This window comes from Poromitra crassiceps (assembly GCF_964638095.1).
Source record: "Poromitra crassiceps genome assembly, chromosome: 2".
Taxonomy (NCBI): Eukaryota; Metazoa; Chordata; class Actinopteri; order Beryciformes; family Melamphaidae; genus Poromitra; species Poromitra crassiceps.
Genome location: NC_139624.1, coordinates 63,846,667 through 63,859,151, shown reverse-complemented (window position 1 = coordinate 63,859,151; position 12,485 = coordinate 63,846,667). Strand labels below are relative to the sequence as shown.

Below are 12,485 nucleotides of genomic sequence, written 5' to 3'. Positions count from 1 at the left end.
GCTACCCCCTTGTATGTAACACATCTATGTGTCATGAATGGTTTACACTTTAGATTAGGGGATGCAGAAAGCCTTGTAAATGAATTGTAAATGATTTACACATCATTTATAACAGGTAAGGAACAATTCATTTACTAAAAGTTTATAGATGACTAACAACGCATTTGTGATATGTTAACATAGCATTTATTAATCATCTACAAATGTATATTCATGTTTTGTAAGTGATTAGTTCATCATTAACTAAAGGCTTATAAATGACTTACGACTGAACGTTATTATAAAGTGTTACCGTTACGTTTGTAGATTGTTTGCTCAGACATTCTTTGTTTTTGTTACGATTTCAAACATCTGTTTTCAACACTAATCAGCAGCTTGTTGACATGAAGATGGAAATGCTGAGAAACCGCAATGCACTGTGGGTAATCTGCAGCTCTGAGTGAGCTCTGAGTGACCACTGGTGTAGACTCGCTGACTCAGCCCTCGGAGGGGCAATCTCACCAACTTCAAAGTGGAACGACACTTGTCACGGCGTTGGGGATTCCCCCGAGGGCAAGTGTAGAAGGGAAGTGAAAGAGGGCAGGCTAGTGTAGAAGGGAAGTGAAAGAAGATAGGCTAGTGTAGAAGGGGAGTTAAAGAGGACAGGCTAGTGTAGAAGGGGAGTTAAAGAGGACAGGCTAGTGTAGAAGGGGAGTGAAAGAGGGCAGGCTAGTGTAGAAGGGGAGTTAAAGAGGACAGGCTAGTGTAGAAGGGAAGTTAAAGAGGACAGGCTAGTGTAGAAGGGGAGTTAAAGAGGACAGGCTAGTGTAGAAGGGGAGTTAAAGAGGACAGGCTAGTGTAGAAGGGAAGTGAAAGAGGACAGGCTAGTGTAGAAGGGGAGTTAAAGAGGACAGGCTAGTGTAGAAGGGAAGTGAAAGAGGGCAGGCTAGTGTAGAAGGGGAGTTAAAGAGGACAGGCTAGTGTAGAAGGGGAGTGAAAGAGGACAGGCTAGTGTAGAAGGGAAGTTAAAGAGGACAGGCTAGTGTAGAAGGGGAGTTAAAGAGGACAGGCTAGTGTAGAAGGGGAGTTAAAGAGGACAGGCTAGTGTAGAAGGGAAGTGAAAGAGGACAGGCTAGTGTAGAAGGGGAGTTAAAGAGGACAGGCTAGTGTAGAAGGGAAGTGAAAGAGGGCAGGCTAGTGTAGAAGGGGAGTTAAAGAGGACAGGCTAGTGTAGAAGGGAAGTTAAAGAGGGCAGGCTAGTGTAGAAGGGGAGTTAAAGAGGACAGGCTAGTGTAGAAGGGAAGTTAAAGAGGGCAGGCTAGTGTAGAAGGGGAGTTAAAGAGGACAGGCTAGTGTAGAAGGGGAGTGAAAGAGGACAGGCTAGTGTAGAAGGGAAGTTAAAGAGGACAGGCTAGTGTAGAAGGGGAGTTAAAGAGGACAGGCTAGTGTAGAAGGGGAGTGAAAGAGGACAGGCTAGTGTAGAAGGGAAGTGAAAGAGGGCAGGCTAGTGTAGAAGGGGAGTTAAAGAGGACAGGCTAGTGTAGAAGGGGAGTTAAAGAGGGCAGGCTAGTGTAGAAGGGGAGTTAAAGAGGGCAGGCTAGTGTAGAAGGGAAGTGAAAGAGGACAGGCTAGTGTAGAAGGGGAGTTAAAGAGGACAGGCTAGTGTAGAAGGGAAGTGAAAGAGGACAGGCTAGTGTAGAAGGGAAGTGAAAGAGGGCAGGCTAGTGTAGAAGGGAAGTGAAAGAGGGCAGGCTAGTGTAGAAGGGAAGTGAAAGAGGGCAGGCTAGTGTAGAAGGGGAGTGAAAGAGGACAGGCTAGTGTAGAAGGGGAGTTAAAGAGGGCAGGCTAGTGTAGAAGGGAAGTGAAAGAGGGCAGGCTAGTGTAGAAGGGGAGTTAAAGAGGACAGGCTAGTGTAGAAGGGAAGTGGAAGAGGACAGGCTAGTGTAGAAGGGAAGTGAAAGAGGGCAGGCTAGTGTAGAAGGGAAGTGAAAGAGGGCAGGCTAGTGTAGAAGGGGAGTGAAAGAGGACAGGCTAGTGTAGAAGGGAAGTGAAAGAGGGCAGGCTAGTGTAGAAGGGGAGTTAAAGAGGGCAGGCTAGTGTAGAAGGGGAGTGAAAGAGGACAGGCTAGTGTAGAAGGGGAGTTAAAGAGGGCAGGCTAGTGTAGAAGGGAAGTGAAAGAGGGCAGGCTAGTGTAGAAGGGAAGTGAAAGAGGACAGGCTAGTGTAGAAGGGGAGTTAAAGAGGGCAGGCTAGTGTAGAAGAGGAGTTAAAGAGGGCAGGCTAGTGTAGAAGGGAAGTGAAAGAGGACAGGCTAGTGTAGAAGGGAAGTGAAAGAGGGCAGGCTAGTGTAGAAGGGAAGTGAAAGAGGGCAGGCTAGTGTAGAAGGGAAGTTAAAGAGGGCAGGCTAGTGTAGAAGGGAAGTTAAAGAGGGCAGGCTAGTGTAGAAGGGGAGTCAAACAGCTGCAGGTTAAATGACTAATGAAATGGGACCCTTTCTTCATCTCATCTCGTCTCATCGTGTCTCCTTTCTTCTTGGTTGGTTAACCACCCCCTCTCCTCCCTCCACAGTCTCCCCAGTAGGTGGCTGCAGAGAAATGGAGTACCGTTGTGAAAACGGTCACTGTGTGCCAGCAGGTCCGCTGGGAGTCATCTGTGATGGTGTCAACGACTGTGGGGACGGATCTGACGAGATGTACTGTGGTGAGCAGCCCAACCTCACACACCTTTCTTTCATTTGACAGCCATACAATCTATGCAATTTTTATAGGATAAAGTTTACCAACCAATTTATGGGTGAAATAAAGTCAGTCAAATAAATTGTGATTATGTTAATATATGACGTATAAAAAATACATTTCTATTCTGAATACTGACTCAAGTTCATACAGTAGTTTAGCGACAACACTGTTGCGTTCATAAAAAAAATACTGAATAAGGGGACATTCACACCCAAAGCGCTTTTGGAGCTGCCAGCGTCTTTCTGCAATTCATTCTCTATCTAAGGACGTACTAAACGTGCTCCTCTTTTAATGAACGCACCTGGCGTTTAGCGCTGGTGGCGTCTTTTGTTTTTGGAGGAGCGCTATGGGCGTTTTAAGCTGAAAAAAGTTGAACATTAGAGGAAAAGCGCACTGCTCGTCTTTTCCACTCCTCCTACCTTTTCTCCTCCCGAGGGATCCTCAACCTCCGCTGCTGGCAGAATTGGCAATCATCTGGCTTTCATGTTGACAGTGAACAACATCAAACAGACAAAAGTAGCTGGCTACCGTCCTTGTGGTCTTGTGTTCTGATCTGTACTGCATGCGACTGCAGGGGAAAACAAAACGGAGCACAACAAAACCGCTCCGTGCGCTGTGTTTTGTGCACAATGGAAGCGCTCTCAACATGATTTTCATAGCGTTCTGACTGAAAAAAGCGCTTTGGGTGTGAACGCCGCCTAAGGGTGCCAACTGTGCATTGAAATCATGCTACATTATGACCATCCAATACTTCCAGGTACACAGCCCTCTCCGACTGCCACCAGCCCACGCAGCTGCCCTGCTGGTCAGTTCTCCTGCCCCCCACCAGGGGGCTGCATCAAGGCAGCGCTGCGTTGTGACAGGATCCCCCACTGTCCCGGAGGAGAGGACGAAACCGGCTGCCACCCCCATGACAAAACCACCCAGTCAGACAGGTGGAGGGGGCATTATTATTAGTAGTAGTGGCAGTATCACCAACTCCTATAGACCCCTAGATTCTTTCATTCTGCTTCTTGCTAATGTCTCACTCTTACCTTTCCAGCTCTTCTTGCTTTCTTTTGATGAGTTTTCAGTGTAATTTATTGTATTGTATTGTAGAGTTGTCAAGTAGGATTTCAGCTAACATTTCGATTTTCCTCTTCATGGTTGTATGTCAACTTACAGACCATACACACCCACGCCTGCCCCTCTCAGGACTCCATCCATGGCTGCTGTCACTCACTCTGCAGTAACACCAACGGTGAGGAAACGTCTCAACGGAACAATGTGTCCAACTTCTGAATTTATGCATCAGTGATGTTTATAAACGCTGTCATGTTTATAGCTTATTTTTTTCTTTACTACCCCCGTTTATTTTCAGGGTGGTGGCCCAGGATATCGTGGTAAGCATTGCAGTGTATATTGAAGAAATTCCCGCACAATGATCTTGCTATGTATGACGCTTCAAACTCCTAATTTGGCTATGTTGAATGGTATTAAACTCCTGTTAATAAGACTAGTCATATTCTGCAGGTATCTGCTCCTCTACCCTGGGATTGGAGGATGGGAGGATCCGTTATGGTCAACTGAGCTCATCCACACATGGAGAGAACAACCCTGCTGATGCAGGACGACTCAACATAGTGCCCAATGTGTGAGTGATCAGGACTTTGGTAATGTGCGGTAATCAAACTTGTGTCAAATAATAGTTTCAAACATTTGTTGCAGGTTTGTTGTGGGTACTCTGACTTATGGAAAATGTAACTAAGGAGTCTTGTACTTTGTTTCAGTCCCTCTACTAGCATGACAAAGAACTTCTGCATTGACAAAAAATAAACTAAAACTTGTTTTTTGTGCCATTTCCCAGTCTGATAATGGAGCCTGGTTGGAGCCCCTTGCCTACCGACTCCCAGCCATATTTCCAGGTGGATTTCCTTGAGCCCACCTGGGTATCAGGGGTGGTGACCCAGGGCAGCCAGCGCATGTGGAGCTATCTCACCAAGTACCGCCTGGCCTTCGCCCTACAAAGCAACCACTTCACAGATTACACTGAGAATAGAAGGCCTGGGGGTCCTGCGAAGGTATTTATATTAATTTGAAAATCTAGAGTCATATTTCACTTAATCAGATAAGTCGTTTTCTCTACTTGCGTGAGGCTTGAGGTGAGGTTTTCCTTGAATGTTGGCATTGTCCATACAGTGTAGAGGAAAAGAGAAATCATTATTCTTTCCACAAAAGTTAGAAGCTTTTATTTCATTGTCTAATTAATTGTATGGGTTCAGTATCTCCTTGGTGTTGTTGCAGGTATTTGAGGTGCGGATGGTGGGCAGGACCCCTGTGACCCGCTGGCTGGGCCGGCTGGTCAGAGCTCGCTACCTGCGCATCATCCCTGTGGAGTTCAGACACACCTTCTACCTCCGTGCAGAGATCCTCGGCTGCAGAGGGGGTAAGGGAGTGAACTAAAACAACAGATATGGTAACTAAATACTAAGGATCTAAATTCCCTGGATTTCCCATTTCCCAGCTCTAAGGCCCTGGTTGTTCCAGACAAACTAGTATAGAATCCCTTGAGTGCTGACTCTTTATTATTTCCCTAACATGAATACTTAGTCAGTGAGTTAGTTGCAAAACTGCCTTCACCATCAGTGTTTATAAGCAACAACTCTCTCTTCTCTCTTCTCGCTACTGTAGATGAACTGGTGACGCCCAGCAGTGTGACCACGTCTCCCTCTGGTGTTGGGAAGGTGACTGTGCAGCGCTGTAAGCCAGGCCAGTTTGCCTGCCTGCACAGTGACGAGTGCGTCTCTGTCTCTGTGCTTTGTGATGGCCGACTGGACTGCAAGGACCATTCTGATGAGATCAACTGCGGTGAGAGAACTGATAGAGTTTTGGTCATAGACACACTCAAGTTCCTTTGAGTCATGCCACACCACTCATGTCACTTACCAGGCTCCATAACAAAGAACCTAGCTATCACAAACAGAGGCATCAATTCATTTAATTCTAAACTACCCACTGTGCAAGTAATGTAATTTCTAAATTTTTATTTCAAAGTCAAACCAAATCAAATCAAATTTGGACTTACTGTAGGTGAGGTATGGTAAGCTAGATTATAATATAATGTAAGCTATACAGTAATTGGGGCCCATGACCACAAACCATATTGAAAATGCAACAAGATGAACATATAGACTAGACCTGTCTTTCTCAACCACTGGGTCGCGGCCCATTAGCAGGCCGGGAGCGGCCCTCTTGTAGGCCGCAAAATATTTTCAAGTTGAAGGTCAGAAAACTTGTGGGCCTCTAGTGAAGATTCTGGTATTGGCAGAAACTAGACATCCAGATTAATGCGTAGGTATACTATCAACCCTGTTATAGACTATTAGACTAAATAGACTTAAACACTAAAAATAGACTAAAATGTAGAAATGTACAGCACCTCCATGCCTCCCTTCCTCTCCCTTTACTTGCTCATTTTCCATCTGTCTATTTGTTTATGCCCCCCCCCCCCCCTCCCCCACACACACACCCGACTCCTCAGGTACGGCTCCAACAAGAGGCTCCCCGGGGCTGCGAAACCAGACCAGCCCCACAGGTAGACCAGGTTTCCTTGGTGACAGTACAACGGGTGCCCCAGGCCTCCATACCACCAGGTCCCAAGGAGGCCGTCCCAGTGTGGCGTCTAGCACAGGGGTCACAGGTCAACCTGGACTTCACCAGCCCACCACCCCAAGCACTGGTACAGATGCCGCAATCTTCAATTGGCTCTGGGCCATTCGGTTGCCTGCCGGCTGCCAGCCAAGATCCTTGTCAGATTAAACAAAGATAAAACAGAAACCTAACCTATTTATATACTTAAACTTAACTTAACTCAACATAACTTAAAACAATTCAACCACTTAATAAACACTATAGATATCATTAGTTTATCTAAAGAAGGGGTTTTTGGCTTCAGTACCCTTTCCATGATTTTTGAATCCAAGTACCCCCTTTACTCCACTACAACAGTTTGCTTAGAAAACTGCAAGAGAAAACTATAGCATAAATGATAACCCACCTTTTGAAGAATATAACATTACAAAATAAGAAACGGAGTGAAAAAGGCACACTGTGGAAACCCCACCTTCCCACATGGTTTTGCAGAGGAGTGGGTGCATTTATTTGCGCTTTTAGTAGAACATACAGTATTACTGCTGTGATTATAGCCCACATGGCACACCAATCAATAGACCCTTCTCACGGGGGCCATTTTGTGTCGAGAAGCCAGGGTAAACACAGGTGCAAGCAAAACACTAATGAGGGTTTCCAACTTCCATGATTGGAATTTGGAAACCCTCATTAGTGTTTTGCTTGCAGCTGTGTTTACCCTGGCTTCTCGACACAAAATGGCCCCCGTGAGAAGGGTCTATTGGCAGTTGTTGGAGAATGTTTGATGTGTGACACACCCTTCACACTGTCAATCACATTGTGTGGGCGGAGCGTCTTTTCACACATCACCTGCCAATCACAGTGTGGTGTGTGTAGTGGTGACCTGACCTGGCCACCAGGTCGAACCCTCTAGAACTGTATGACATCATCAGTGATTTATGACCTAATCTGTGACATCATCAGTTATTTATGACAATATCTGTGATGGTTCTAGTGGTGATGACCTGGGTCTTTCCAAATGGCTGACCAGACTTTACAGGAGTACTTAGAGATTCCTGTTGTAACTAGGGCATATACCTGCCTGTGCCTGTGTCCTCACAACCGCTGTTGTGCAACTAGAGCTCATCACACCTTTTCAACTGTACTTCAACCCTGATTTGATTCTAAGGAATTACCAGGTATGGCGGCTAATGACCAACTTTCTGTTTTTTGGCCCAGTTGGCTTCAACTTCCTGTTCCTATGATTTCTTTGTACCGATACTGTCGTATGCTGGAGGAGGGCTCTTTCAGGGGACGCACCACTGACTTTGTCTTCATGTTCCTTTTCGGTGGGCTTCTGAGTTCTGATGACTATGGCACCTTTGTGAGTTTGGTGTTCCTGGGCCAAGCCTTCACTATCATTCAAGATTCAAGATTTTTATTGTCACTCCGTAGTACAAGTATCACGCGTGAAATTCTTGTGCTGTAGACTCCGTTACAACATAGTGCAAAAAAAATAAAAAATAAAATAAAAACAAGAGGCAACAAGCAATAAAGCAGTAGACACGCCACAGACAGTGGCGTATTCACTGCACATATGTGCAAATGGCATGAACATACTTTAAACATAATTAAACATAACATTCTGTTAGGTGCAAGTAGCATACCTAATTAAACATACTATTGAACATTAGTCATACATGATGGTAGCAGCTGCAGTGCGGTACAGTACGGCTACTACACTGTTTGTATATGTTAAGGAGTCTCGTGGCCTGCGAGAAGAAACTGTCCCTCAAGTGATTTGTGCGTGCTCTTGGGACCCTGTATCTCCTCCCTGAGGGTAGCAGGGAGAACAGACTGTTGTGGGGGTGGTTTGTGTCTTTGATGATCTTCAGGGACCTCCTGAGGCACCGCTGGTTGTACAGATCTTGCAGTTCTGGCAGCTCACATCCTGTTACGTGCTGGGCCGCGCGCCTCACCCTTCTTAGCGCCCTGCGGTCCATGGTGGTGCAGTTCCCGTACCAGGTGGTGAAGCAACCAGTCAGCAGGCTTTCAATGGTGCCTCTGTAGAAGTCCCTTAGGATTTTTGGCCTTAGCCCGAATTTCTTCAGGCGCCTGAGTCCGTGTAATCGCTGTTGGGCCTTTTTGACAACAGTGGCGGTGTGGTTGGCCCATGTCAGTTCCTGGTGGATATTGACTCCCAGGTACTTGAAGCTGTCCACCCTTTCCACCACTGTGCCGTTGATGGTGATTGGGAGGTGTGCCTCTTATTATATCTGATTACATTATCACTGATGAGATCACTGATGAAACTCACTGATTTAATCTTTATCGATGACATCACAATTGCTCGGTGTAAGTGATTTGTGACAGACACTGATGACATCACAATTGCTCAAGTGACATCACTGATTAAATGATCACTGATATCTGATATCAGATTACAATGACATCATCACTGATGACATCACAATGTCACTCGATTAATTACAATCTTACTACAGTAATAAGGCGGCATTTTTATACTACTATAATAGGGCGGTGTTCTGACCATGGTCAGTTGATGGATTGTGGGTTGCCGCCCTGCTGCCGGAAACCCACCCTATACTATCATCAATCATCTATTTGGCTATTTACTATGCCTACTATTGATCATTGAAATGTATTGTCCTAAATTATCAGGCCATTGGAACACCACGTCATCGGTTTACCTGGGGGTCAATGGGTCGACAACGCACCAAAGCCTCTACCCTGGTCTTGGCACCACAGGTCGACCTGGACTGCATCTCACCACGAAGCTGCACCCTGGAATACCAGGCCTGCACCCCACAAGAGGTGAGAGACATGCGGGGACACCGTGGTCGTACAGTAGGAGTTCTCCTCGAACCAGACAGTCTGACAACATCTCAACAAAGGCAGTATTATTTCCCCTCTTTAACCTCTCTGTTCTCTATCCATTCACAGCTCCACGGATCACCACTACTTCCCATGATGGCGGCCTACCCAGAGTGCTTTGCTTGGAGGGCCAATTTGCATGCCATTCATTTGGCTGTGTGGACTCGGCGCAGGTGTGTGACGGCAGACAGGACTGTTTGGACGGGTCAGACGAAGAACACTGTGGTACGCATCGACATGTCAGGGGGGCATTTGAGCCAGGGTACAGGGAAATGTTTTTGACATTGTTCACACATCATGTGGTGACAATACATTTTAGGAGGAAATCTGAATCAGAATTACAATCAATGTGCAGGAGTTAGTCTTGGTGACATTGGAGACCTACACAATAGACCTCAAACAATATAATGCAAGAGTAGAGTGCAAGAAACACTATCGACCTATAAACAGAAGATTGGACATATCTGTATGTGCTACACACACTGAAAATGGTGCTGGAAAGCAGCTATTTACTTTACTGACATCCCCTTGTAAAGTCCATACAAATCATTCCCTAAAGTCTTCATTCACAATACAAGAAATTAGAACATGAATCACATTATATATAATATTTTGACATACTGCCATACGGGCTTCTGTTTTCGCGCTTCCATTCCCCCTCAGGTACCACGGCCAGACCAGCGGTGACCACGGGGCGCCCCCTGGTGCCCAGCCCCTGCTCTCCCAAGCAGTTCTCCTGTGGAAGTGGGGAGTGTGTGCACCTGGACCGCAGGTGTGACCTGCACAGAGACTGTGTAGACGGATCGGACGAGAAAGACTGTGGTAGGATATACATCAGCATCAAATACTGGTAGTAAGAATAGGGGGAAGACTGATATTTTTGTTACATGCATTAAAGGAAGGCTTTCCCGTGGAGAATATGAAGATATATTAAATCTCACGCCCCTAAGGAGTTTGAATCCGTTGAAATTTTTGAAATTGGTTGTTCACAGCCTGAGCAATCAACCAAAATCCACTCTGTGTGTGGGGGGGGGTGGGGGGGGGGGGGGGGCTGGTGGGGGGGAGGGGCGCGTGCGGGGAGCCAAAATCCTACAGTTCCCACAATGCACTGGGCTCGCGTGACGCGTTTTACGTCAGAGCGTCAAGAAAATAATGTGAGAGATGGTTGATAGCTCAGGCTGTGAACAACCAATTTCAAAAATTTCAACGGATTCGAAAACCTTAGGGGCGTGAGATTTAATATATATTCATATTCCCCACGGGAAAGCCGTCCTTTAATGTCAGACTGGAACCCAGACAGATAGCAATTGCAAGGTCAATTGATGATGAAAAAGTATTTAGAGTGTCATTTAGAAACCATGGTAGATCTGTGTTCATCTCAAGAACAAAATCTGAATTGTACAGTATAGTTTCATGAACTCCTCTCCTCTCCTCTCCTCTCCTCTCCTCTCCTCTCCTCTCCTCTCCTCTCCTCTCCTCTCATCTCCTCTCCTCAGTGGACTGTATAATGTCTCAGTGGACACCGTGGAGTCAGTGCAGCGTGTCCTGTGGTCTGGGCTCCTTGTTTCGGCAGCGGGACGTACTGAGGGAGGCTCTGCCTGGAGGGGCCTGTGTTGGGGCTCAGTTCGACAGCCGAGCCTGCTTCCCTCAAGCATGTCCAGGTCTGCCCTCCGGTTTGTTTGTCTTTGTTTTTGTGTTTTACTTCCAGAGGTTGATTTCTTCTACCAATATACACAATCTGATCTGTTAGTGACTGTTGCAGCTTTTCCTTGTTTGCTCTGGTGTTTTTGGAAGCAAGGTTGTCAATCTCTTTCCTGCTAATCTGAATGTCAAGTCAAGTCAAGTCAAGTTTATTTGTATAGCACATTTCATACACAGAGGCAGTTCAAAGTGCTTCACATACAATGGATGACATAAGAAAATAAAAAAAGAGGATAAAATAGACATTTCACAACAGCTTTGTCTGTTGTGAAATGTCAAAGTTAATAAATGATCCTGTCTCCTAACCAGTGGTGTCCTGCAGGGTGTACATGGGTATATGACGTATACCCACTTATTTTTCGGCTTTGCGTATACCCGCTTCTACAGGCATATTCCACCAGGAATCATTGCGAGGCGGCTGCCGGAGCTGGTCGCAGCTTGTCTAGTGAACGCCTCTGTCCACCAGACGCACCACCCTTTCACGACGGAGTGACAACACAGTTGGGAAAGGGGCTAGCCGCAGTCCTCAAGCGTCCCCGATGGAGCTCTCCCCGCTGCTCCGCTAATAATACGCGCCAACAGTCTATTTTTGACACGTCCCGCTTCAAGTTGCATCAAGCAGCACAGAGCAGATCGAGCTGGGCAGAATTCACAACCAAGGAACAAAATACAATTTTCAAAATAAAAACTGTTACTGTGTGTCATGGGACAAACAGTCACACTATTTGTCAGCAGGGCACCACCACCAAAAGCCTGCTTTCAATATTATATGCAATATATATATAGAGTATATGTGCGCGTGTGTGTGTGTGTGTGTGTGTGTGTGTGTGTGTGTGTGTGTGTGGGTGTGTGTGTGTGTGTGTGTGTGTGTGTGTGTGTATACGGTATATATATATATATACACACACACACACACACACACACACACACACACACACACACACACATATATATAGTTCAGGTTATGGTCGCCTAAGGAAGGGGTGAAATTAAGAGTAGTCCCACTTCTCCACGGTACCACTACACCACTGCTCCTAACTCTTTTTTCCCCATCCATACATGTATATGTCATGTAGTTGATGGCCATTGGTCAAACTGGACAGAGTGGTCGGAGTGTGACGTCCAGTGTGGCGGTGGCGTCAGGAGGAGGAACCGGACCTGCTCGGCTCCTCCCCCTAAGAACGGTGGGTGGGACTGTGAAGGCATGACCATGCAAAGCCAGAGCTGCAACAGCCAGCCCTGCAGCTCAGGCACCGACACACAGACAGGTGAGTCTGGAAACAGCCTGTCAATTTAGCTCTTTTTTCCTATGTCACTTGGTTGGTTGGTTGGTTGGTTGGTTGGTCAGTCGGTCCACAAAAAATGTTGGTCCACCAAAAAATGTTGGTTGGTCCACAAAATCAATGCCAATGGAGTCGATGACATCACACATATCTGGCCGCAGCGATTGCGAATTCGCGCTCGTTTGAAAAGCAGAGACTTAGCTTGAATATAGCCCAAGCGGCCATGAAAGGGATTCAAGCATTTTCTGAATGGTACTGATGTCGCAAAGAAAGTGTCAATGGTT

General features: G+C 46.3%; 1 protein-coding gene across 1 annotated transcript in view; it reads left to right on the top strand.

Annotated features, from left to right (window-relative positions):
• Positions 1-12,485, top strand: part of sspo (SCO-spondin) — a gene marked incomplete at both ends in the record, with an annotated part of 269,200 nt that overhangs the window by 74,553 nt on the left and 182,162 nt on the right. The window contains 14 exons of the mRNA XM_083632012.1: positions 2,512-2,678; positions 3,474-3,651; positions 3,881-3,944; positions 4,077-4,098; positions 4,229-4,349; positions 4,563-4,776; positions 5,000-5,141; positions 5,387-5,563; positions 6,237-6,434; positions 9,092-9,157; positions 9,287-9,442; positions 9,881-10,039; positions 10,714-10,878; positions 11,995-12,186. Coding sequence (XP_083488138.1) covers positions 2,512-2,678; positions 3,474-3,651; positions 3,881-3,944; positions 4,077-4,098; positions 4,229-4,349; positions 4,563-4,776; positions 5,000-5,141; positions 5,387-5,563; positions 6,237-6,434; positions 9,092-9,157; positions 9,287-9,442; positions 9,881-10,039; positions 10,714-10,878; positions 11,995-12,186 — 2,021 coding nt within the window. The remainder of the gene's footprint in view (positions 1-2,511; positions 2,679-3,473; positions 3,652-3,880; positions 3,945-4,076; positions 4,099-4,228; positions 4,350-4,562; positions 4,777-4,999; positions 5,142-5,386; positions 5,564-6,236; positions 6,435-9,091; positions 9,158-9,286; positions 9,443-9,880; positions 10,040-10,713; positions 10,879-11,994; positions 12,187-12,485) is intronic.